We start from the raw sequence: 25,419 nt of genomic DNA, 5'->3' as shown, positions 1-25,419 counted from the left end.
AGCTTAGAGCTCCTTGTGGGCAACACCCTTCAGCAGTACTGAGGAGGGGGACATATTTGTCCTGGAAGTGCTCATGTCAGCTGGCTGCACTTCATTGCCTTGGGCAATGGGACCTAAACACACAGATCTTCTTCTATCCCTCTGCTCTTTCATGTGGAGGAGCTGGATGGAAGTGGTATGGGAAGGGGTTTGCCCAACCCCACAGCTGTGCCTCCCAGGCCTGAACATGCAGCAATTTGATTCCTCTTGCTCCAGTGTGATGCATTAACCGCATTTTCAGGTCCTGGGGCAGGCTGCTGCCACTGGGGAAAGTTCTGTGAAACTTTCCTCAATCTGACCTTTAGCATGCTCATCACTGATTTCTCTCACACCCTTCCTTGCAGGACAATATTTCAGACAATGTGATCAAGGCCATCCAGCCCTACATTGACAATGAAGAGTTTCAGCCAGCTGCCATTGCCAAGGTCTCCAAAGCCTGTACCTCCATCTGCCAGTGGGTGCGTGCCATGCACAAGTACCACTTTGTGGCCAAGGTCGTGGAGCCCAAGCGGGTAAGAGACAGCATGACCCAGATGCTTTAGATGTTTGGGAACACTACTAACAGCTCCCTTCTGCAGGAGATGCTGGGAATCAACATGTTCTGCAAGTCAGGACATAACATTCAGACCAAGCCTTAGCAGAGCCAAAGCCCCAAAACCCATTAACAGGATAAAGTAGAAGAAATCAGCCTAGAATATACTGGGTCAGGAACTCAGCATGAACTGTACTTACAGAAACTTTCCCGCACCTCACTAGTGTTTCAGCCTCTCCAAGGCTAGCTATTTCTTTATTATAAGTTTGGAACAAGCAGAGGAACCTTTCCTCCCCTTCACCAGTGGGCCACATCCTGAGCTTGTGTAAGCTGACACAGGCTCTTGGCTTTTTGGAGCTATGCAGAAATGCCCTCTTTGCCCCTACTTTTAGTCCTGGAGTTAGGCAGGTCAACCTATGTCATCCAGGGATTGGATTGACTGAGATACTGAGATACCAGTAGCTAGTGCTTACCAGCAAGCACTTTTATGGAAAACCGACTCTTGCTCCAAGGTCTCTGCCTTTTGGGGGAAAAGCCTGACCACGTGCCCAACATCCTCACTGTTTCCTTGTGCATGTCCCCAGCAAGCCTTGCGGGAGGCAGAAGAGGACCTGCGTGCCACTCAGCTGGTCCTTGACGAAGCCAAGAAACGCCTGAAGGAGGTTGAAGATGGCATTGCCCTGCTGCAGGCCAAGTACGACAGCTGCAAAGCCAACAAGGAGGAGCTGGAGATGAAGTGTGAGCAGTGTCAGCAGAGACTGGCCCGTGCCGATGTGGTAAGGGGGAGAGAGCTGGGTTCTGCCTGCTTGCATGAGGCAACCTGATTTCAGATCAGGCAGCGCAGTGGTGAAAACATCCATGTGGCTGCAGCTCACGACAACCATAGGTTGAAGGTGCCTGGCCAGATCTCAGCAGCACAACAGGACTGGGAAGCTAAGCTTTTTCACTGATGTGAAAAGCTGCTGTCCTCCTGTGCACAGCTTGTTCAGATAGCAATGGGTCTCCAGGACAGCTGAGATCAGCCTAGTAATCCCAGGATTAAGTGCTCAAAGCTGGGAACAGAATTCAGAATACATCAGGGGCCACCCCAACCTGTGGTCACTGAAGTCACTTGCAAAACTACCCAGAGAGTGGCAGGTCTGGGACACAAGGTTAGACCACACAGCAGCTCTCAGGTGTGCAACTTATCCCACAGCTCATAAACAGCCTGGCTGATGAGAAGGTGCGCTGGCAGGACACTGTGGAGAGCCTGGATGACAAGATCAACAACAGCAGTGGGGACGTGCTTGTTGCAGCTGGCTTTGTGGCCTACCTGGGCCCATTCACAGTAAGTGTGCAGTGCTCCTTGCAAGGGGCACGGTTAGCTCTGCTGTCCTGGCCAGGGAGAAAGGAACAAGGACACAAGGATGCAAGATTCCTCCTGAATGGCTTTCTATTTGTGCCAGAGGCTGCACAAGGCCTCATTTGAGTGGGAACAGGAGGGTTAAGATGTTTTCAGCAGACTAGCTGCAGCTAAAAGAAAGGCTATGATGGTGTTTCTCATGGCAGGGAGACTACCGCATGGCACTGTCCGAGGAGTGGATGAGGGAGCTGACAGAAAACAACATCCCTCACAGCATAGATGCCAGCCTCATCAGCACCCTCGGAGACCCTGTGGAAATCCGCTCCTGGCAGGCAAGTTCCAGAAAAAACCAACAATTGAGGCTGCAGGGACCTCCAGCAGAGACTAAAACACTCAGCTCACCACTCAGTAGGATCACCTGTACCAAAAGACAGGCCTCAGATCAAACCACTGGATAATGACCAAGCACCTCCACACTGCAGATCTGGAGTTGCTGTTGGGCTTTTTGCACAAAGAGCAGGACCTGGGCAGCAGCAAACAGCAGCAACAAGGGCATCAGCCTTGACCTGTAAGGCTTGCCCTTTACAAACCACAGGCCCAGAGCCAAGCCTTGGCCATAGCCTGCCCCAGCCTGACCCTGCAGCACAACTCCATCCCAGGGCTCAGCCACTGTGAGCAGAGCTGCAGCTCTGTGCCCAGCTGCTGGCAGAGGTTCCCTCACCACCATCCTCTGTACACACCCTGGGAGCACTTGGGCCAGGGCAACAAGGGCTTCTCTCTGGTCACCTGTGTTGTGCTGCCGGGTGTCCAACAGCTTTTTCTACCCATTAGATTGCTGGTTTACCCAATGACGCCCTGTCTGTGGAGAATGGGGTAATAACCCGGTTCTCCCTGCGCTGGACTCACTTCATAGACCCCCAAGGACAAGCAAACAAGTGGATCAAGAATCTGGTAAGAGCTGCAGGGAGGAAAGCTAGGTCTGCCAGGATAGGGGAAGCTGCTTTCCATCAGGAGCAACCTCTGGCTTTGGGCTCTAGAGCTGCAAGACCCTGCACTGTCCCAGCCCAGCCTCCCCCGCACCAGACAGGTTCCACATTCACATTAATTCCAGATGGATTTCCCTTCTTGGGGAAAGCAACACGGGGCAGGAGGAGCCCTACTGTAAGCAAGCAAGGCATCAGATTCCCACTCTGGGAATCTCAGAACACCAGCATCTCCCATAATGGTCTTTCAGGTCCCTAGAACAGAAGCAAGACGTTACCTGACTAGTGAACACACTCCCTGCTGCCAAAGTACTGGGAACACTGACCACCACCTCTTCTCTAGGGAGGCACTCACTGCCCTTTGGAAGGATCAGGCAGGAGGCTCAGGCAGCTGCTCCTGCTTTGCTCCCTGAGGACTTTTACCACCCAGCTGCTCTCACTTTGCAGGAAAATGAGCTCTGAGTTATCAGCATGGGGTTACAGAGGGGTATGGCTCTCTGAAGGAGGTTCTCCCTGTTCCCAAACTTTTCTGCTGCCCCATTGAGCTGTCTCTAGTGCCTGCAGACATGGGCTAAACTTGCTAAAATAGCCAAAGTCTAGCCAAGCAAGAAAAGAGATTATTTCCACTGCTCTAGGGAGCTAAATCGGCCCAATGAGAGCTGTACCAATGACCAGAGCAGGATGTGAAGGTGGGCGGGACATCACACAGACCCTGCCCTCCCCTGCTGCCTTTCAGGAGAAGGCAAACAGCTTGGAGGTGGCCAAGCTGAGCGACCGGGACTTCCTCACAACTCTGGAGAATGCCATTACCTTTGGGAAGCCCTTCCTGCTGGAGAATGTCGGCGAGGAGCTGGATCCAGTCCTTGAGCCTGTCCTGCTGAAAGAGGTCCTGTGTCCCACCTTGGCAAGAAGGGGCAGTGGGTGCCTGGCTGAGCTGTAAGGGGACATCTGGCCAGGGTGCTGTGGGATGTGGTGGGTTTGTAGGTCTCCCTGGGCAGGCAGAACTCACATGGATGCAACTCGTCCTGTGCTCCCATGTCTTGGCCAGGGCTCCAATACAATGACAGCCTTCTGCACACTCTGGTCTTCTTCCAGCAGGCATCTTTGCCTGGGAGGCAGGGCCATGGGATACAGCTGCTGTATTCAGGTTCAGGCCTTCAGGTCTGCCGAGTGGCTTTGAGCTCCTCTGTCCTGAGAGCCTTCAGACTCTCTCCTCACTGCAGAGTCCAGGGTTCAAGAGGTAGCCATCCCTTCCTCTATTTATCCCTCTCTGATACAGACCTTCAAACAGCAAGGCAACACAGTGCTGAAGCTGGGGGATTCAGTGATCCCATACCATGATGATTTCAAGATGTACATCACAACCAAACTGCCCAACCCTCACTACAGCCCTGAGGTCTCCACGAAGCTCACCCTCATAAACTTCACCCTTTCACCCAGGTACCTGCTTACCCCATTATCTGCCTATGCTGCTCAGCCTCTTTCCTTGCAGTCCTCAGACCCTTGGGCCTGTTGCCCCCACTGTTACCTCCATGACTTTTGTTGTAGTGGCCTGGAAGACCAACTGCTGGGAGAAGTGGTGGCTGCAGAGCGGCCTGACTTGGAAGAAGACAGAAACCAGCTGATTGTTAGCAATGCTAAGATGCGTCAGGAACTGAAGGAGATAGAAGACCAGATCCTCTATCGGCTCAGCACTTCTGAAGGAAACCCTGTAGATGACTTGGAGCTCATTAAAGTGTTGGAGGCATCCAAGCTGAAGGCAGGAGAGATCCAGGTCAGAAGTGGAGGTGCTCTGCCCCTGCAGCTATGCATCCCCTGCTGGCACTGCACTAACCATGACATCTTTTCTGTCCTGCAGGCCAAGGTTGCAGTGGCAGAGCAGACAGAGAAGGACATCAACATCACCCGCCTGGAGTATGTGCCCGTAGCCGTCCGCTCACAGATCCTCTACTTCTGTGTCTCAGACCTGTCCAACGTGGACCCCATGTACCAGTACTCACTTGAGTGGTTCCTCAACATCTTCCTAATGGGGATCCGTAACTCCGAGAAAGCAGGTACCTGCCCAGAACAGCCCCTTTGTCTCCTCTTCCTCACCCCACACTCCTGATCCTGAGCAGTAGAAGCTCAGGCACCTGCAGAGTGAAGGCAAACGTGGCCACTTGCATTGGCTCTCAGCGTGGTCCAGAGCTGCCCCTTTGTGTCCACACAGCAAGGGAAGATGTGGTCACGTGTCCATTCTCTTCCCACCTCTTTGCTGCTGCCCTGTCTGGCCAGGTGGGAGGGGTGTTGGTGCAGGCAAGAGGTACATGCCATCCTGATCCTGGTGTGGCTCTGGTTGTCACTGAGCTGCCTCCATCACAGTCCCTGGGGCAGCTTTCCCTGCCCAGCACTGTGTGTCAGCTGTGTGTGTGGCTGTGCAGCTGCCATGGTGCAGTGTTGGCTCCCTCCCAGCACGAGGACTCCAAGTCACAGCCTTGTGCTTTCACTGGAGTTTCTGCACCAAGTCTGTGTTTGAGTGCAGCGCCTGTTCTTCCTGGGCAGGGTGTGGGTGTGCCCCTGTGGCCTGGAACCTGTAGCTGATGTGGAGAGCACCCTCCACAACACTCGTGGCACCCACCACCCTTGGCTGGTTGTTGCCTTTTTTCAGATATACTGAAGGAGCGGGTGATGAACATCAACAACTACATCACCTTCAGTCTCTACTGCAACGTGTGCCGTAGTCTCTTTGAGAAGCACAAGCTCATGTTTGCCTTCCTGGTCAGCGCCCGGATTCTGATGAATGAAGGGAAAATTGACATGGTGAGCAAGTCACCTTAGTCCTTGATGGGATCCCATCAAGGCAGCTCAAGCCCAGCATGTTCAACCCCTAGAATAACGTGTTAGGTGGAAAAGGAGCCTTGTTCCCCGGGGCTGGGGACAGGCTTGGCAGCCTGGTGGGCAAACACAGGGCCTCTGTCTTCACTCAGCTCTCAAACTGTTCCCTGTGTCTACCTGCAGAGCTGCCTAGCCTGAATCACCTGCAGCTTTTGCCAGTTTACTGCCAGACTGCTGCAAAGGTTAGTGAGTTCAGAGGGAGCAGGCAGGGTTTAGCAGAGTGGGAGCTGAGCAGTCACTATGTTGATCTCACCAGATCCTCCAGTTCACTTACTCCTTGACACCCACACCAGGCAGGAGAGCAGCCAGAAAGATACTATAGGATTTTAATTGGATAAGGCACAAAGCCACGTGCCTCGGGCTCAGGCATAATCCATGACCACATCCTGTCATGTTCCCAGGATGAGTGGCGGTACCTGCTGTCAGGAGGCGCCATAAAGGAAATGAAGGACAACCCAGCTCCATCCTGGGTGAATGAGAGAGCGTGGGGAGACATCCTGGCCTTGAGCAGCCTGAAGAATTTCTCTGACTTCGACAATGATTTTGCAGCCAATCTTGAAGAGTTCAGGACCATTTTTGACAGCCCCAACCCTCACAGGCAAGTGTCCCCTGCTTTGTCAGCTTAGGTCTACTGCACCTGGCTGTAATGGTGTCCTGGGAGAGCAAGAGGACCCGATACAGCCACAGTCCAGCTCTGCTCCCGGTGCAGTGCCATGCAAGGGATAGGACGAGGCACTGCCTTGTCTCCTCAGAGGTAGCCCTTGCCACCCAAGGGCCACAAAGTACCTTACAGAGGAGTATCTTGTGTTTCCCCAGTGGAAGCAGCTCTGGCTTGCCTGCTGATGGTTTCAGAGCTACAGACAACAACCTCAACCAAGGCACTGGAAGATCCTTGTCTTTTCTAAAGCCCCAGTGGCTGCCTGCACACAACTTGTGTACTTCTTGGGGAGCTGATGGATCTGGCACCTGATTGCTTTGCAGAGAGCCCCTGCCTGGGAAGTGGGACGCTGGGCTTGATGCCTTCCAGAAGCTGCTGGTTCTGCGGTGTCTGCGGGGAGATAAGATCACCAATGCCATGCAGGACTTCGTGGTGCTGAACCTGGACCAGCGCTTCATTGAGCCACAGGTAACCAGCCAAGAGGAAGCACTGCTGGGCACTGGGGTGGAGCAAGAGGACTCAAGCTTGTGGTAAGTGGGCCATCAGCATTTTGCACTTGCAGTGAGGGTGCTCGTGCCTCTCTACAGCCGCAGTGTTCTTCCCACAGCCGGGAAAACTCCTATGTCTTAGACAAGGGACATCCTAACGTCCTCCAGTTAAACCAGACTGGGAGGGGACAGATAGTGCAGATGTTCAAGGGAAGAGTGGCAAATGGGAAAGTGGTTCCTGCCCTGACCCTACTGCATCCAGAGACGTACTTGGTCCTTACCGAACATATTTCTGGCCTTGGCACCCAGGAACATGCTGCTGCCTTGGAGGGGAGCTGGAGGCCAGGCAGGGTGACGAGGTTCTGTGTGGGGCCACTGTGGCTCCTCTGCTCTGACTAACTCTCTGTTTTGCAGACCACTGACCTCTCAGTCGTCTTCAAGGACTCCACTGCCACCACCCCCCTGGTGTTTGTGCTGTCCCCAGGCACTGACCCCGCTGCCGACCTCTACAAGTTTGCTGAAGAAATGAAGTTCACACAAAAGCTCTCTGCCATTTCTCTGGGCCAAGGACAGGTGAGCTGCCAGTGTACACCTGGAGCAACAGTGTGTTGCTGGCCCTCCCAGTGATCTCACCAAGCTCCAAGTAGGTCACACACCCTTGGCAGCACAGTGAAAACCTCCCCCTGTCCCTGGGCCATTACTCACCAGCCTTCTGCTAGCAGGAAGAGCCAGTTTGGGGTGGGGGCTGCAGCAGTTCCCACTATAGCGCCCTCTAACTTCCTGAATTCATCCACAGTTCTTCCATTCCCTCCACCCTCCCTCATAGGCTTGTAAAACTATAAAAAATCTTTGGTGTGCCATCAGTCAGCAAAGATCCAGCTGAGCCATGGGGGCAAAGCCAGGCCCTAGCTCTGGACACTGGTCCTTCCACCCAGCTGCTGCCTCTCTGTCCAGCTCAGCAGGGCATAGCCCACCGTGGGCCAGGGTCTCTGAGCTCTTTCTCTCTGCCTCCACAGGGGCCCCGTGCTGAAGCCATGTTGCACGGTGCCATGGAGCAGGGCAACTGGGTCTTCTTCCAGAACTGCCATCTGGCCCCCAGCTGGATGCCCTCACTGGAGAGACTGATCGAGGCCATTGACCCCACCAAGGTGAGCTGTTTTACTGAGCAGGTGCCTGCTCTGAGGATAACAGGCAGGAGGCTGGAGCCCTGGGAGGAGCCCAGATCTGGTTCAGTCCCATCCACAGGTTCTCTAAAGAACCAGGTGGTCAGTGCAGGAGCAGCTGCAGGGGCTGTGCCTGCACCCTCTGAGCACTTGCTGCCTTCTGGACTTCCAGGTGCATCCGGACTTTCGCCTCTGGCTCACCAGTCTACCAAGTAACCACTTCCCTGTGTCCATCCTCCAGAACGGCTCCAAGATGACCATTGAGCCCCCCCGTGGGGTCAAGGCCAACCTACTCAAGTCCTACATTAGTTTCAGTGATGACTTCTTGAATTCTTGCTCCAAGGTAAGACCCAGATCGTGCTTTGGTTTGCTGTCCCCACTCCATGCCTGCTCCAGTGTATGGTCTCCACCTGGATGTTGCTCTTCTCCAGGCATAGATCTTCCTCCTCATTAGAGCACCCATGGGATAGAGAAGGGCTGGAGGTATTTCTCATAAACTCCCATCTACTCTGTGATGAGCCACTTAGAAGTTTTACTTTGAGAAACAGATGCAACAGGCTCAGGAGGGCCTGGCATAAAGCACTGGTAGCTCTCTTTAAGCAAGGAGTGGGCTATGGCCTTCCCCAGCACAGCAACCTGACTGAGGTTCCCCCTCTCCAAGCCCCAGTTGGCACTACTGAATTGGCACATCTCCTCTGCCAGGTCCTATCAGATCCTGGCTCCAACCAAGGATGCCTCCTCCAAACTAAGCAACTCCTCTCCCTGCTTCCCTGCCCACAGGTCACTGAGTTTAAATCCTTGCTGCTGTCACTTTGCTTCTTCCATGGGAACATGCTGGAGAGGAGAAAGTTTGGGCCTCTGGGGTTCAACATCCCCTATGAGTTCACAGACGGAGACCTCCGCATCTGCATCAGTCAGCTGCAGATGTTCTTGAACGAGTACGCAGACATCCCCTACAAGGTAAGAGCTGCCCCTCCTGTGAGGGAACAGGCTCGTGATGCATGAGGGGGTTGGAAAGCAAGGTGGGATCCCTCACAGGTTCTCAAGTACACAGCTGGGGAGATCAACTACGGCGGCCGTGTTACCGACGACTGGGACCGGCGCTGCATCATGAGCATTTTGGAAGATTTCTACAAGCCTGAGGTTTTAAATCCTGACTTTACCTATTCCGAATCAGGCATCTACAAGCAGATCAGTACCTCTTCTGACCTCAATGTAAGTACTCAAGTCACAAATTGCAGATCATAGACGCAGGGGAATCGTCATACTGCAAAAGGGGTCTCTCCTCCCTGAAACCCCCTGCACTTCCAGTTCTCTGGGGGAATATAAGTTTGTGAGAACCTGGGGATCTTCAGCTGCTCTTGGCCTCACAGACTGTGTGGATTCCTCTCCAGGGCTACCTCCAATATGTCAAGGGCTTGCCACTCAACGACAGCCCGGAGCTGTTTGGTTTACACGACAATGCCGACATCACCTTCGCTCAGAACGAGACCTTTGCCCTGCTGGGGGCCATTGCGCAGCTGCAACCCAAGACCATCTCACTGGGAGGCCGCAGCAGGGAGGAGGTGGGTGCCCTGATCCCACCAGTGCTCTGGCAGCCAGTGCCCAGTGCGGGCAGTGGCCACAAACACCAGCTCTCAGCAGGTGCTGGGTGCCAGCAGTGGCACTTGGTGTTAGCTCTTCCCCTTCTCAGCAGCCATGGAGCTGGAGTAGAAAGATGCTCACCCACTTGCTGCCTTCCTTCCAGATCGTGGAGGAGACCTCCAAGGACATCTTGGCAAAGCTGCCCGCCCCCATGAACCTGCAGGAGGTGATCCGCAAATACCCACTGCTCTACGAGGAGTCCATGAACACAGTGCTGGTGCAGGAGGTGATCAGGTAAAACCCCTGTGGGATCACATCCCAGGGAACAGCAGAGATGGGCAGGCCCCTGCTCCCACCCACCTTTGGGGAACCTCAGTGCTGAGCACGGCAGTGGGGTTGGCAGCCACACTAACAACTGTGTTGTCCAAGCCAGGACCTTTGGCTGATCCCTGTCCTGTGGGGACTGATCCATAATCTGCTACTGTCAGCAGTTCAGCGCTGGGGGCGCAGCTATGAGACCCCATTGAAGAAGAATGGGGCAGGGGGGTTACAGGGAGGAGCTTCACTCGTGTACAGAGATGTCCATACCCTCTCTGGGCAGACATGGGCAATAAATTACTGCACAGAGTTGCTCTGCTTCCTCTGCTCTTTCCCTGTAGGTACAACAAGCTCCTGGAGGAGGTTGCTCAGAGTCTGAATGATTTGCTGAAAGCTCTCAAGGGCTTGGTCGTGATGTCCTCTCGACTGGAGCTGATGGCCAGCAGCTTGTACAACAACACTGTTCCCGAGATATGGAATGCCAAGGTACATGCCCCAGCCAGCCCAGCTGCCCACCAGAGCTCACCAAACCAGGGGAATGGGTCACCAGCCACCACCACTGGACTGGGCTGTGTCACATGCTTGCTCCCCTGGCACAGAGATATCCCCTGCCCAGTGCAACTCACAGTTCTTCCCAGCCCCTGGGCTCTGGGCAGCTGTCAGTGACTGTGGCACAAGATCTGGGCTGTCCTTGACTGCATTCAGCACCTCCCTCTGTGGGTGCCCCACAGGCCTATCCGTCACTGAAGCCCTTGGCGTCTTGGGTGAACGACTTGGTGCAGCGCATTGAATTCCTGCAGAACTGGATCAGCCACGGGATCCCCTCTGTGTTCTGGATCAGTGGGTTCTTCTTCCCTCAGGCCTTCCTCACAGGGACACTGCAGAACTTCGCCAGGAAGTCCATCATCTCCATCGACACCATCTCTTTTAGCTTCAAGGTCAGTAAATCAGGTGGAGGCTTTGGAATTTTTTGGAATCTGCTCCTAGAAGGCCACAAAGGCAGCAGTTTTAACCCTGACCTGCCCAAGAGGTAAAGCCACCAGCTGCACAGCTGCCTGTGGACCCATCACTCCCTTTGGGCTTGGATACACCCACCCACACTGCCAGACACCTCCTGAAGGCTGGCAGAGGCTTCTCTGCCTCTCCAGACCTGCTCATATCCCCCTCCACCAACTCTGTCACAGGCTGCCCCACATGATGTGACCAGCCAAAAAACACAGCCCTGCCCCTCTGAGAGCTGGAGCAGGCTTATCTTTGGCAGTGCTGGCTTAACTAAGAGCAGCTTATGAGGCTCCTTAGGGCTGAGCCTTGCCCATGGGCCCCATGCCCATGCCCCTGGCAGGTCATGAAGGAGTCGGTGAAGGAGCTGAAGCACCAGCCCGACATAGGCTGCTACATCTACGGCTTGTTCCTGGAAGGCGCCCGCTGGGACCCCGCGGCGGGTCAGCTGGCAGAGTCCCGGCCCAAGGAGCTGTACACAGAGATGGCCGTCATCTGGCTGCTGCCCGTCGCCAACCGCAAACCTCCGGAGTCCGGCTCCTACCTGTGCCCCATCTACAAGACTCTCACCCGCGCAGGTAGGTGCCCTAAAGGCACATCTCCAGAAGCACGGGAGCTGCAGGAGGGGCAGCCCAGGAGAGGCAGAAGGAGTTCCTCCTGCCATACACTGGCATGGAGTGAGGCACTGTAGGCTGAAGCCATCCAGGGAGACAAAGATTTCTCCTGCTGTGGCTGTGGAGATGGAGCAGCCAGGCACTGTGGCTATGCAGCAGTGCCCCTGGCCAGGCTCCCCACAAGCTCACAAGCCTGTTTCCCAGCCCTGCTCAGCCTGTCACCTGGCTCAGGATGGGGGACAGGGGCTCCTGGATGGGAGTCACTTGTCCAGGACTCCCCTGTCACTGTGCAGCACCATCCCCTTTCTTCCCCCATTACAGGCACACTGTCAACAACAGGCCACTCCACTAACTACGTGATTGCTGTGGAGATTCCTACAGACAAGCCACAGAAGCACTGGATCAAACGGGGCACAGCCTTGATCTGTGCCCTGGACTTCTAGCCAGGAGTCCCACCCACCCACCCAGCCCAGGAACCCATCGCAGCTGAGGGTCTCAGCCAGGCTGCTGCTCCCTCTCCTCCTGCTCTCTTCCTGTTGAGGTGATTCCTGCCCTCCTCGTATTGAGGTGTGTCAATAAATTGAGCCTGACGCCACCAGCAGCACAGTCACCCAGTGGTGTTGCACCTCAAGTCTTTACACCTCAGAATAGCTGCTAGCAGGGGAAACATGGCCTGGAGCTGGCACTCGGTGCTGCCAGCCACACCCCCCCCCTCCCTTCCCTCACACACCTCTCCTTTGGCTGGCTGTTACAGGATAGCTTTATTCCTTCAGACAGATCCATTATTTACAGCACTTGATATGAGACACAGCAAGAGACAGAAGGATTTTCTTTCCTTCAACAAATACCAAAAGAACTCTTTCATTTCATAGTCAAGATCCGTACACATTTTAAAAAATTCAGTCCTCTCCTGTGGCACCTCCACCACAGGACATCTCTGGAGAGTGGTGCTCACCTCAGATTTCTGCCAGGCTGCTGGGGGGTCAGGCAGGAGAGCATGTGCAGAGCACTGGCAGGAGGCAGTGGGAAAGAGGCAGCCAGGCTGCACCAGCAAGCTCTGGTTAGCAGCCAGCCAGGGGCTTGGGCAGGAGGAGCTGGAGGCTCCCTCCACTGCAGTCCCCATCCCACCTCCACCACTGCAGCAACCAGCTGCCCCTCCCCATGCTGAGAGGCTTCACTGGGCCACATCCAGCATCCACCCTGGTGCTGTGCCCAGCAGCACCAGGCCACCCTAAGAACCTGGTCTGTTCATACATAATTAATGGAGTTTCTCTAGGGACTGGAACAATCCCTTGTGACCCACAGGCACTGCCAGGGCCACGGGGCTGGTCCCAAGGGGAGCAGCCATGGCAGCAGAGCCATGGGCCACCCCCAGCACCACCAAGGAGGGCTGGGCACAAGGCCCAGCTCCAGGGACGAGCCTGCCCACGTTCACCCAGCAAGAGGTCTGCCATGGCCCACCAGGGAGAAGCTACACTGGGGTGGTATCACCATCCCCAGGAGCCCGGGCAGCACTGGGCACTGGGACAGTGCAGTGCGGGGTGGGTGCAGAAGGGGCTCTGTCCCAGAGCCACCTTGCTCAGAATGGCTAAAGCCTGGGTTAGGACCAAAAATGAGTTTGGGGAAGGGAGGGAGAAGGATAGAAAACACAGACGTGAACAGCCCAGGGAAGCACAGAGCTGAAGGCCTGGATGCAGGAGGACACAAGCCACAGCCAGCTGTGGCCAGCACAGCCCCATGTGGGCATTACCAGCATTCCCACACCACCAGACCCACCACCAGCTGAGTGGGCTCCTTCCTTCCCATCACAGTCCTCAGCCGTGGCGCTGAGACACAGCCCCACGGCGTCTGGGCACTGCCATGGCATGGTCAGGCAGCTGGGGCACTCTGGATTGCTGTCTGCTGCAGGGACTCCTCGAGACATATTCCTGCCCTTCACTGCTCAGGCGCAGAGGAAAACCCAATTTCCGTTTGTCCCCAGGCTCCACCTCTGCCGAGGGCTTGTCGCTGTGGTCCCTCTTCCTTGGGCAAAGGGTAACATAGATCCAAGTGCCATCGCCCAAAGGCACAAAGCCCCAGCTGCTGTTTCTCACAGTCCTGGCTTCCCGGCTACTGGCGCTTGGCTTTGTACGGGCGGGAGCGTTTCCGGCGGTCCGGCTTCCTCTGCTTGTGCAGGCGGCCGATGCTGACTCCCTGCCGCCTGCGGACCGAGATGTTCTGCTCCACGAGGCTGGCCAGCATGCCTGCAGGGACAGCACACAGACATGGGCCCGGAGGGTTGGAATTACCTCCCTCCCTCCCTCACCCAAAACCCAGCAGTGGGCACCTCCTGAGACTATGAATCGAGACACACAGCAGAGACCTGGCTCCCTGGAGTGAGTGCTACCCTGTGTTCCCCAGGCAGGGCAGAAACAGGGAGCCAGGCAGGGTGAGGTTTCCAGGCTCCCAGCTGCTGCTCCCCAGCTGAACCCAAACCCCACTCCCCACCCCCTCAGCTGCACAGCACAGCTCACCTTCCTGGGCCAGCATGGAGATGAAGGTACAGATGAACTCATCGTAGTTGTGGGTTCTCCTCTGGTCATCAATCTACAAAGAGACAAATCCACAAGTGAGTGGCAGGGAGAAAGGAGAGTTCAAGCCTAACAGGACAAAGAACTGGCTTGCCTGGCCCAACCCACAGGCCAAGGAGACCAGAGCAGACCAGACCCACTTCCCAGCCTAGCTTGGGCCAGTGCACAACTGGGACTGTCTCCATCCCTGTTCAGATGCCAGCTTTTTCCATAAAGGGCAGCTGAGAAGAGGCAAGGGTGGGCAGGACAGGAATCCTGCCAGGCCTTGGGGCAGACTGCCCCCTTCCTCCTGTCAGTGCTGATGTTCAGCTGTGGCCCAGCCCAGCGCTTCACCACCCTCAGTGCTGCCCCAGGGCTGTGGTCTGCCCTGGCTGGAGCCCTGTCCCGCTGGGCTGGTTGGTAGCGAGGAAGGGACCCTGAATGCTCCCCATGGCCATTCTCAGCTGGACCACTCTCCCTCCATTTTTACATAAAAACAACCCAGACAGAAACCTTTGGGGAGCAAAATCAGCAACACAAACAAGCCATCAACTCACCTTGAATTTCTTCCTCTTCTCCACCTCCTCCTTCAGGCAGGCCTCGTAGTTTGCAATCTCTGCCTCCACACACTTCAGCAGCGCCAGCAGCTCCTACCAGTATCAAGCAGACAAAATGTGAGCACAGACCCAGCCACAGCCCAGGAGACAGCAGGGTGAGCTGGCAGGTGTTCCTCTCTGCACTGGGAAAGAAGGATTCAACAAAGGAAAAACACACGCCAGGGGAAAACAAAGAGAGATCAGTTCATTGTAGGGAATTCAGTACGGCAGGCCTCAGGGGAGCTGGGTTCTGCCTCAGCCCCATTGTACCTGCTTCTGGGACAGGGGGAAGGGATGAGAAACACCCCAGGGGCTGCTTCCCCTCAAAAACAAAATCCATAGACTTCCCTTTTGAGTGGCAGTTTCTAGCCAGCTCTCCTCCCCTGGCAAACTTTTGCTGCCTGAGCCTGGTCCTGTCCCTGGCTGGAGGGCACAGACAGGCCGTGAAGTCACCAGCAGGCTGAGATTTGGGGACAAAGGCTCTCACCAGCCCCTGGCCCGGAGGAGAGCACAGCAGGCTGAACGTCTCAGCTGCAGAGACAGGGGCTGTGCCCACTGCTGAGGCAAAGGTCCCCGAGACGACAAGGAAAACCTGCACTGCCCTGTGCCCTGAGGCACGGCTGCGACGACACGCGAGCGGGACAGCGTGCACATGCGGTTCGGTCACTGCCAGCGCCGCTGCGCCTCCGGCTGAGCTCCACGCTCCCAGGGCTGTCGCAGCACAAAACTCACCTTGGGAGAATACTTTTCCCCCCCAGGGTGATCACTGGTCCTGCCAAGTCCCACCTTCTCTTTGCTGTCACTGGCCTCACTGCCCTCCTTCTCCTCCAGTTTGATCGCGACCGGGGCCTCTTCACCGGGTTTAATGGAAGAGGGGGAGCCTTTCCCCCCATCTGCACAGAGGGTAAAGAAGCATCAGGAGCCATCACAAAGGACTGGCACCCGCTCCCGAAATCCAAGGACACCTTCCCGTCACTGCAGGGGAGATGCCACCCCCACAGAAGCTGGCAGGCACCTACCTGCAGCAGCCAGTGGGCAGAACACGCCGTCCTCGGTGAGGTGCAGCAGCCCGGAGCTGACGATGGGCCCCAGGTCCCTGACGGCCCGGTTGTAGCGCAGGCAGTCAACACGCAGCAGCCCATCCTCCTCCCCAAAGAGCACCTTGGAGATGTGGGAGGTGACAGGGCTGGAGGGGCGCGTGGGGTTGGCGGAGCGGATCGGGGAGCGCAGCGGGGAGTTGAAGGCGCTGCCGATCTCGGAGGCGGTGTCTGTGCTCTCGTTGCTCGGGGTGGGAGAGGGCTGGGAGTGGGTGACCACAGCCACGGCAGCACCCCCGCCACTCGTCTTGATGGACAAGGGAATGGAAAGATCCTTCTGAGACTCCTTCAGCTTCTCAGCAAGGACATTGATGGTGTTGGGCTGGAGGACAGAGAGCTGGCCATCCGCAGCCCCCGCCACATGCTCTTGCTTCACCTGCCCTTTCCTCTTGTACCTGCCCAGGAACACAGCAGGGAAGGTGAGTAGCTGGTAGAAGAAGGTGGGGGCCCAGCACAGCCACTGCCAGCTCTGCATTCAGCAGTCTAGGCTGCCTGCCGGGATGAAACAAGGCCTGAAACATTTCTAGGTCACCCCCAGTGCCACCAGCTTCTCAGGCAGCATACTACCACCACTGACTCCTCAGTCCCAGGGACCCCTACACAGGCAGGGGTTACAGGGTGCTACATACCCCTGTTCTTCTTCCAAAGCCCTAAAAGCACCCTTGCTATGACCCCACCTTCCTGGCCTGAGAACAGTCTGAGCACACCAACACTGTCACCAGGAGATGAACTGGCAACTGTTCCTCAAAGCCTGATGCCAATACATAGTTTCACCCAGGGCAGTTGAAATTCAGGGTTGGTTGTGAAGAGCTACAGAAGGGCTACACAAAATCCAGTGAGTGAGCAGTGAAATAGCAGGTGAAGAGGAGAACACAACTATCAGTGCTCAGGAAAGAGATATGTTGGCAGCTCTGCAAATGTCAGCTCTCTGGCCCCTGCCCTCAGCTCAAGCTGAGGCTGAGTTGGTGTTATTCACCTGATGGCTGAGTTGGTGTTACGAACTTCCTCCTCATCATCATCATCATAGTCATCCTCATCATCCGAGTACTGCTGGTGCTGTCGGACTGGGACCCGGTTGCGACCCACTCCTGCTGCCAGGTCTTCCTCCTCCTGCAAAACACCATTGCTGAAGGCCTGCTGGCAGTGGGGCCAAAAGGAAGAGCCAAGTGGACACATCCTTGGTCCAGACCAACACTGGGATTCATCCCTTTTGAGAGGAGACAGGGACCCTTCCCCCTGCTCGCTCAATTGACCCATGTTAACACTAACATCCTTTGCCAGGTCAGTCTTTATTGACTCTCTCCCCTTCCAGCCTGGGTTAGTGCCAGGGCAGGCAGCCTTGGGCCAGGCTTAGGCCACAGCTGACAGCCACAGTCCCACAGAGCTCCAGCCTACCTGCATGGGGGACTTGGCGTAGTTGTGGTTATCCAGGAAAGCTGGCAGCCTCTGCACGATGGGGTTGGGGTTCCCTGGAGGTGCCCCGTTGATGCCGCACACTGATGTCTTTGGCCCCGGTTTGGCTTTGTTGGATGGGCTCTGCGTGGCCACAGGGTGGCCCTGGCTGGGGGGCTCATCAGTGCCATCTGCCACACAAGCACAGCACAGCCTTTCATCACCAGCACTGTCACCTTCTACTCCCTGTCCTCTTGCCCACCCCACAGAAGAGCTCTTAGCTCCATCACACCATCACCCCCATCTCCAGCTGTCACCAGTGTCCCCAAGCTTAAGCCTCCCACTTTGAAGCTCCACTGGTATGGGGGCCTACCTGGGTGGGTGGTCTCTGGAGTCACAGTCTTGCTGCTGGCTGGCTTTGCCTCTTCAGGAGGTTGAGACTCTTGAGACTTCTGAGTCTGTATCAGCTCAGGCTGAGTTACTCGGATAAGCTTGAAGGCAAATGACAGACAGAAAGTGAATGCTGGATTGGGGTGACCCAAACCACATCCCTCCCATTCCAGCAGTGCAGAGCCTGTGAGGGAGAGCCAAGCACTGAGAATCCAGGTGCACAACTGACAGTGCCATGGTGAGCCACCTCCCACATGAGCAGCAAAAGGCCAAGCAGCAAGGCTGGTTATCTCCTCTTCCCACAAGCCATTTCCCAAGGCCAAACAAAACCCCAAAATTCAGGGGAGATGCTCTACAAACAGCCTATTCCCACCCCAGGCTCACCCCCCCTCAGGGCCCGGGCTGTCCCACCTGCTGCAAGGCCTCGAGCACAGTCTGGCGGTTCATCTTCAGGATGTGCAGTTTGGACTCGTACTTCATCCTGCGGTCGGGCACCACGGCCATCAGGTTGAAGCGGATGTCGTGGTAGGGCTCCCTGTGGGAATGGCCAGCAGGCTCAGCCGTGAGCCAGCAGTGACAGCCTGTCCCCCAGAACAAGGGAGCAGGCTGCTAGCCCCACCCCTATCTCCTGCCTGGGCATCTAACACCGACACACCCGAGGCTTCTCCCCAAAACCAAGTCGAACCACACACTGGCTGATGAAGCAGAGCAAGGCTGCTTCAGCCACCACACAAAACACCCCTCACACTCACTGGTGGGGTAAGGTGGAAATGGACCTGAGGAAGTCATCTGCTCCAGCAGGATCACCCAGTGCTTGTAACCAGGACCACAACTAGAAAGCTTTTGTGTATCTCCAAGGATGGAGACTCCATATCATCTCTGGGCAACCTGTGCCATTGCTCAGTCACTCTCATGCCCAAGCATCCCAGAGGCCCATCTCAGGGTCAGAAGCACCATTCCTTCTCCTATGGACTCCAGCTAACAGAGGCCTCGTTAGGCCACTCGTACACTGTGCAGCCATTTGCAGGGACTCTGCATTGCACAGAGAATGCAGCTTCTCTGTGTGCTCTGTGGGCAAGAGAAGGCAACGAGGCAGAGCACCTGCACATTCTCCACCCCTACTTGCACAGCTTGCTGCTCAGAGACCACAGCAGAAATAATCCAGGGGAAAATGGCAGGGGGCTAGTGCCCACCCCATGGCTTGGGAGATTACCCTGCAGTGGCAAGGCCAATGCGCTCCATGATCACTCTCCTGGCTTTGTCCGTCCATTCCTCGTCCTCAGCCCATGGCCCTGTGATAACAAGACATAGTTGGACTTGGCAGAGAAGGCCAAGGCTCCTGCTTCAGGCTCACAGAGCAGATCCTGCCTTCCCCACCAGAGACAATCCCATGGCTCCCTTACATAACAAGGGGGTAAGTCAGCAAGGGGCCCGGGAGGCAGAAGGACTATGTGTCAGCCTGTACACGAAGTGGTACCTTACCAAAGGGCCTGACACACAGAAACTAAGTCCTAGCAGGGATAAATATTTGAAAGGCAGAACTGAGCACTCAAGTCGTAAAAGAAGGGAGTAACCTGGGCAGCTTGCTGGGATCCGTGTTGGGACCTGGTGCCTCAACACACAATGGTTATTTGGCACAAGGAGAAAGTGAGGAAGAGAAATTGTCCTTGTGATACCACATTATTTCAGAGCTGCAGAGGTACCTTGTGACCCTGAGCAAGTGGAGAGAAAAATGGCAAGGCTGAAAAAGCAATGCAACATATTTAGAAACAACTGCCTTCCAGGCACAGTTCCCAGCACCGTGCACAGGCTCCAAAATGAGCTATCAAAACTCAGGACAAATCTGGGAGCCATCGGAATGATTCTCCACTAACATCAGCTAACACTAAGCGGCAAAGAAAAGCAATACATTTGGACACACCGGGGTGCTGTTCACCTGTGTCAACGAGGAGGGGCAGGCGGGCTCTTACCATGGTCAATGGGATAGACCTTCAGCCCGTCCAGCTCAAAGAGCCGCCCCTTGATGGGGACGTAACTGACAAAGTGAAAAGCCTCCATGGTCCGCACGGCACTGATCCCATTCTGCTTCTCCGGCAGGTGCCTCGGCTCCGGCCTGGGAGGGCAAGAGAGGTCAGTGGAGAGTCTGCTCCTCCAGTGAGAGGGACCTGGAGGCACCCACCCCTCACTCACCTGGCATGGCTGTTGTGGGCCTTGGCCAGCTCCGGGGCGTTGCCGATGGCATAGCCTTTGCTCTGCAGCCAACAGCAAGAGAGGAGAACAGCTGAGAAGTGACAGGAGACAAACAAAATGCTTCACCCACTCCCTCCGTCCATCCACACACAGGACCAGGACAACAACTTCCAGGCACAAACTCAATTTCTACTGAAGAAATTACAGCTCTCAGAGAGAAACACAGACTTCATAATAAGTCTGAATGGAGGAGAAAGGATTTTGAACACAGGGAGTAACATGACAGAAGGCTCAGAGCTGTGCCCAACCTGGGGACCAAGGCTCTGAGCAAGGCAAGGCAGGGTGATGAGAGAGAAGAGGCAATCCTGCTGCAGTGTGCAGCCACAGAGGGCAGTGAAGGAGCCAGCTCCTTAGAGGACAGTGAGAGGCAGAATCACATGCACCAGCCCTGCCCACCCATCCCCTACCTCAGGGCTAAAGCCTTTGGTGAAATCCTTCATGCGGCTCAGCGTGGGGCCCAGGTCAACATTGTTGCAGTTCAGGAGGACGCTCAGCAGGGCATGGGTGGCACAGGAATTGGGGATCAGCTGGAGGGTGACACAAGGACCAGCTTAACCAGCAGGAACAAGGCAGCCCTTCAACAACCCCTCAGCATTGAAAAGTACTGACAAGAGTCACTTGTGAGAGCAACAACCCAGCCTTGGCTCTGGATGGAAGGAGGGTGGTCAGTGTCACTTAGCGAGTCACACCGTGCCCCATGAGCTCACAGCTCAGGCCACAGCCTCCCAGCCCTCACTGCATTCCCTCCTACCTGGAGCTCAGGGAAGACACTCCCAGGAAAGAGGTGCTGCCCCATGACCAGCAAGAGCAGTGCAGCCTCTCAGTACCACACTGCTTCCCCGAGGTGCCACAGCAGACACCCCTACACACCCTTTTCCCTCACCTGGTGAGCAAAGAACATGTTATTAACGATGTCATCGTCGATCACCGACGTCTCATCCACCAGCGTGGAGACCTTCCGGCGGGATCTGCGCTCCTCAATCCACTTGAACAGGAAGATGAACCCATACACAGGGCTGAGGAGAGAAGTTGGCAGCTGCAGCACCTTGGACCAACCACAGAAGGGGTCTGCCCTGCCCAGTGCCAGAAACCTTCTGTTTCAAACCACAGGCAGAGCAAAGACAGGGAGGAAAAGCAGAACCACCACCCCTGGCACAATCCCCTCAGCCCCACATTACTGAGGACACCTCCTGTGCTGATGCTCCAGGCTCAGCCAACAATCAAGTTTGAAAACTTTGGGGTTTTGACAAGTCTTAAGAGCCTGAAGACAAAGAAAAGGGAAATTCCTCTCTGGACACTGATTGACCTGCAGAACAGTGCCTGACCACCAAATGACCTCTCCTTTACACCCATCTTCATTCTCAGGAGGAGTTCAGCAATGGCTTTTAAGAAACGACAGGCTCAAAGCCATTTCATAGCACTGGAACAGGGAGAAATCCCATGCTGCAAGAACACTGGTGGGCACTGCACCTCTCCATGGGGAGAGAGAGATGAATCCCTTGCAGTGTGTCCCCCCACCTGCCCCAAACCTGACAAAGCCCTCCTAGTCCATCACGTACAGCACTGACCTCCATGACTCGGATGAGCTCACACAGCCCCTCTGAATGCCTAGCGATGAGTTCCCAGGTCCACAGACCATTCCACTTCACAAAACTCACACTCTGAGGCCTGTGACTTACCCTTGGCATTTGCTCTGCAGATCATAAATCTCTTCAACCTGTACTCCCTTGACCCCTGCAGACAAAGGGCAGAAGCCGGTGTAAAGCCCACCAGAAAGGAAGGGGTAACGTCAGGCACAAAACTGACTTCAAAGAAAGGCTTCTTGGACTCACCAAAATCTTCCACCAGGAGTGTGAAAAGACCTGGAAAGGAACAAAACCTACAGGTTACTTCCGTCTGAAGAAGGCAGAAGGAAACCAGCTGCCACCGTCCCCCAAAGGTCCCACATGGTCCCAGGTGACGGCACAGCTGGAAAGCCCACGGCAGAGCAGCACCAGGATCACACTGAGTCCCAGCAGCAGGGATGTTGAGTCCTGGCTCTGACTACCTTCACCCCTCCATCCCAATTTATCACCCTCTTCCTTGAGAGGATCTGAACCAGCCCTCTCCTGCCAGAGCCCGGTGCAGCCAGACCCACCTTGGGCACCCTGACCCACTGCAGGTGACCGGCCAAGAAGTAAATCCCCACTGTGAGCAGCAGCAGGGAGCACCTGGACAGCGCACACGCTTTCAACCAGAGGGAAAAATGGCTGAGTAGATCACAGGAGATTTTAAAGGAAGATAATTTCTGGTCTTGTTAGTGAAAGACAGGCAGTGAAAGGAAAGCAGCTCTCAGCAACAGGACCGCAAGGAAGTCCAAGGGCCAAAAGGCTCGTCTTCATCTCTCTCTTTCTTGGGGGACCAAATCTAAGAGCCTGTCTCCAGTGACTACAAAATTTCCTGTCCCGGAGGACATAACCAGGGATACAGAGACAACAGCAAGGAGACCAAAGGATTATCAGACATCAGCAACTGAGTGGCAGCTGCCACTATGATGCCGCAGCAAAGCAATCAGCCCGATTTCCAGGCAGTCACCCTGCACATGGAGTGAGTGAGCTTGAGACTGGAATAACAAAACTGCTTCTTTAGCTCCCACATAAAGGCTGCTGAAAGCCTGGGAGGAAGTCCAGGGAATACCAATAAGAAGGATTAAATCCTGAGAAACATCCCTGTAAGCAACAGATTTAAGGACCCTGAAGTAAGTAGCTCAGTTAAGAAGTGAAGAGCCCAAGAAGCTTCCACACCAAAGTTAAAATTATTAAAACGAGGAGAAAACTTCTGGGAGCAAAAAGTCTTCCTTAATTTAGCAGAAAACTTCTTAGTTCTTACAAAATTGTCAATGGGAAGAAATATGTTGCAGAAATAACGTGCTTCAAACCAGAGAGAGCCTGCTCCCCCCATGCCACACCGTCACACCAAATCCCGGCGCCGTCCTGGTCCCTTCCAACCCTCCCTTCTTCTCCAGTTGCGTTACCTCAGCATCCCTGAAACGCACGGTCCTGCTGCTGCCATCACTCCTGGAACACCCAAACCCCCATCTCAAATTATTTGGGTCACCTGGGACACGTTCTGCTATCCACAAGCACACACAGCAAACACCAGCAGCCTGGGTGTTCCCAAGGCTCCCCTCTCCACCCAAACCTGGATCTCCCGACCCTTCCTGATCAGAAAAGCACCCAAAGATCCCAATCCCAAGCCCCATGGCGAGGGCTGGGCAGCTCATGGGATGTGCTGAAGGCTGAAAGCAGCACATTGGTCACTCCTAACAGCTGTCTTAGCTGCCACCTTTGCAACAGAACTGTCACATCCCAAAGGAAACCTTCCTCTGCACCAACAGGTTATCTCCCAAGCAAATCTTCCCTCCCACCTATAAGAATCATGCCTGTCTTCAGGTTTGCTGTGGTGAAGATGGAGTGGATGGGAATGATTTCAGCAGTTCCCAAGCACCAGTAAAGAGGACAAACAGCAGCAAAGCCCAGCATGACTGGGAACAGACAGACAGAATCCTTCACTGAGCACAGGAGACCAGTGTAATTCCAGAGATCCAATTTCCTCACTCACAGCCTCAAAAACTCACCACCCCATCCCACAGAACAGCTCCTACTGCAGCAACTCAGCAGTGTCAAAACAATACTCAGACAATGCCCCTGCCCCCACCAGCTCTGGCCCCCATATCCCAACCTGTGAAACAATTTCAGGACTCCATCACAGAATCCACCTTCTCCAACACAGGAGGGAGATGCCTGTGATCCTTCTGCTCCACTCTGGGCTTTGCAGCACCTTTCCTGGACTCCCTGGGGGAGAGGGTGTGACTCTGCACAGCCATGGCAGAGTGTGACACACACAATGGGGACACCCCCCATGTGCTCCAGGTGACACGGGGTGTCCTCAGTCCCCTGAAATCGCCAGCCAGGGCCGTTCCAGCAGCACAGGGCATTCCACACACACACCCCGCCTGTGTTTCAGCGATATTCCAGGGTGTGTTTGCAAACAATAGGAATGCCTCATGCTGCACCTCCCAGTGCTGCAGATGTTTCCCACAGAGACCCCCAGGTTTATCACCCCCCCTACACACACACAGAGTGTCTGGGGCACCACGTGTGTATGGGTGCTCCCTGAGCCCAGGCCCCACTCTGAGCCTTCATAGTGCTCCTGCAGCCCCATCCACCCCATCCCTGCCCTCCACACACCTGCACTCCCACACCCAGCCTGCCCTGCACCCCCTTAACCTTTCCCTGACCCACCCATGGGCTCTATAACCCCCCACAGTCCCCTTTCCCTGCAGGCCCCGCACCCCCTACACCCTCATGTGCCTTCCCAACCCTCCACCCCAGGCACCCCCTTGGCACTTCTCCCCTCCCTGCAACCCCTTTCCAGCCTTTGTTCCCATTCCACACCCTCCCACAACTCCTGCTCCTCCTACTTCGGGCCTGCACCCCACAACCCTCCCCAGGCATCTCCCCACACACACAGCCCCCCCCCAAAACTCCACCTGTGCACCTCACACCCTCCAAAAACGCATCCCACACTCCCAGCCCCCCAAACTTCCACCTGTGCACCCCAGACGCCCCAAACTTCCACCTGTGCACCCCACTCCCCCAAAATCCCACCTGTGCACCCCACATGCCCTGCCCGCCCCTCAGGGCCCGCCGGCCTCTCCCCCACGCACCCCCCCAGCCTAGGCCCCGCTCCCCGCGCGCCCCTCAGAGCCCCCTGGCCGCCGCGGCCCGTCTCTGGGAGCGCCCTCGGCCACCCCCCAGCCCGCCCCCGCGCACCGGGGTCGCTCTCCAGCTCCAGCCAGCCCTTATTCATCTTCCCGCGGGCCCGGCCGCGCCGCCATGTGCAGCCCCTCTACGGGACCCTCCGTCGCTCGCCCCGTCGCGTCATCGTAGCGCGACGCGACGCGCGATGACGTCACGCGGGGCGCGACGCGTGTCCCCAGTGACGCCACGAGGGGCGCGAGGGGGAGGCGGAGGCACAAAGGGACCGGTGGGGACACCGGGATCGGGGCCTTTCCATGGAAAACGGCTTGTCTAAACCATGCTAGGATGTTTTTCTTTCTGCCACAGCGTGCAGTGGATGTTCAGAGTTTATTGCATTTAAAATAATGGGGTTCGTCACGACTCGCTCCTCACTTTTCTGCCGACCGATTTACATCGTCTCTTCTCTCCCTGCCCTCACTCTATGCTGCTACTTCTATTTATTATCTATAATAAGTAAACATTATATTATAATAAATATACTGTATTATATGTAATATATCTAATATAATAGATATAATATAACAATATAAGATAATATATCATGGTTAACATATTTAGATAATAATATATATAATAATATACTATACTATAAGATAATATGGACAGTATAAAATATGCTATATTATATATACTATATTATAATAGGCATATAGAATTATCTATAATAAATAGGTAATAAAAATTAATTTATTTAATAAATTCATTTAAATAAATTTTAAATTTAATTATTTTAGGGAATTTAGTTTGCA

The 25,419-nt window shown here is 55.2% G+C and overlaps 2 protein-coding genes across 10 annotated transcripts in view; one reads left to right on the top strand and one right to left on the bottom strand.

The window, feature by feature from the left end:
* DNAH1 (dynein axonemal heavy chain 1) overlaps positions 1-12,204 on the top strand; it is an 88,281-nt gene extending 76,077 nt beyond the window's left edge. For all 6 annotated transcript variants that reach the window (XM_032698800.1, XM_032698799.1, XM_032698803.1 and 3 more), the window contains 23 exons: positions 384-551; positions 1,156-1,347; positions 1,767-1,898; positions 2,120-2,245; positions 2,745-2,864; positions 3,633-3,782; positions 4,176-4,336; positions 4,445-4,670; positions 4,755-4,950; positions 5,544-5,695; positions 6,172-6,368; positions 6,752-6,896; positions 7,331-7,489; positions 7,933-8,064; positions 8,252-8,422; positions 8,860-9,039; positions 9,118-9,294; positions 9,474-9,644; positions 9,827-9,957; positions 10,323-10,467; positions 10,713-10,919; positions 11,324-11,558; positions 11,916-12,204. In XM_032698800.1, coding sequence (XP_032554691.1) covers positions 384-551; positions 1,156-1,347; positions 1,767-1,898; positions 2,120-2,245; positions 2,745-2,864; positions 3,633-3,782; positions 4,176-4,336; positions 4,445-4,670; positions 4,755-4,950; positions 5,544-5,695; positions 6,172-6,368; positions 6,752-6,896; positions 7,331-7,489; positions 7,933-8,064; positions 8,252-8,422; positions 8,860-9,039; positions 9,118-9,294; positions 9,474-9,644; positions 9,827-9,957; positions 10,323-10,467; positions 10,713-10,919; positions 11,324-11,558; positions 11,916-12,037 — 3,795 coding nt within the window. In that variant the 3' untranslated portion in view covers positions 12,038-12,204. The remainder of the gene's footprint in view (positions 1-383; positions 552-1,155; positions 1,348-1,766; positions 1,899-2,119; positions 2,246-2,744; positions 2,865-3,632; positions 3,783-4,175; positions 4,337-4,444; positions 4,671-4,754; positions 4,951-5,543; positions 5,696-6,171; positions 6,369-6,751; positions 6,897-7,330; positions 7,490-7,932; positions 8,065-8,251; positions 8,423-8,859; positions 9,040-9,117; positions 9,295-9,473; positions 9,645-9,826; positions 9,958-10,322; positions 10,468-10,712; positions 10,920-11,323; positions 11,559-11,915) is intronic.
* A 126-nt stretch (positions 12,205-12,330) lies between these two features.
* Positions 12,331-24,804, bottom strand: BAP1 (BRCA1 associated protein 1). Of its 4 annotated transcripts, none has more exons than XM_032698805.1 (17): positions 24,683-24,804; positions 21,701-21,730; positions 21,548-21,602; positions 20,752-20,884; positions 20,276-20,395; positions 19,809-19,870; positions 19,589-19,731; positions 18,832-18,910; positions 18,030-18,153; positions 17,602-17,719; positions 17,232-17,419; positions 16,813-16,946; positions 15,759-16,231; positions 15,472-15,638; positions 14,701-14,793; positions 14,108-14,180; positions 12,331-13,837 (listed from the first exon to the last, which is right to left on the bottom strand). In XM_032698805.1, exons 1-17 carry the CDS (start codon positions 24,717-24,719, stop codon positions 13,704-13,706), a joined length of 2,163 nt encoding a protein of 720 aa, XP_032554696.1. In that variant the 5' UTR covers positions 24,720-24,804; the 3' UTR covers positions 12,331-13,703. The 4 variants fall into 4 exon arrangements, with proteins under 4 accessions (XP_032554696.1, XP_032554698.1, XP_032554697.1 ...); XM_032698807.1 differs by having other exon boundaries at positions 15,526-15,638; XM_032698806.1 differs by having other exon boundaries at positions 15,472-15,632.
* Between the last annotated feature and the right edge of the window lie 615 nt (positions 24,805-25,419).

This window comes from Chiroxiphia lanceolata, chromosome 11, assembly GCF_009829145.1.
Source record: "Chiroxiphia lanceolata isolate bChiLan1 chromosome 11, bChiLan1.pri, whole genome shotgun sequence".
Lineage (NCBI taxonomy): Eukaryota > Metazoa > Chordata > Aves > Passeriformes > Pipridae > Chiroxiphia > Chiroxiphia lanceolata.
The sequence above is the reverse complement of the archived record's forward strand: the minus strand, read 5'-3'. Positions and strand labels throughout refer to the sequence as shown.

Excerpts from the sequence above, each read along its gene's own strand:
- BAP1 (XM_032698805.1), bottom strand. The coding sequence starts at position 24,719 with ATGAATAAGGGCTGGCTGGAGCTGGAGAGCGACCCCG. Across the intron at positions 19,732-19,808 it reads GCCCACAACAGCCATGCCAG|GCCGGAGCCGAGGCACCTGC; the intron begins GTGAGTGAGGGG and ends TTGCCCTCCCAG. Across the intron at positions 16,947-17,231 it reads ACGCCAAGTCCCCCATGCAG|GAGGAGGAAGACCTGGCAGC; the intron begins GTAGGCTGGAGC and ends GGTGTTTTGCAG.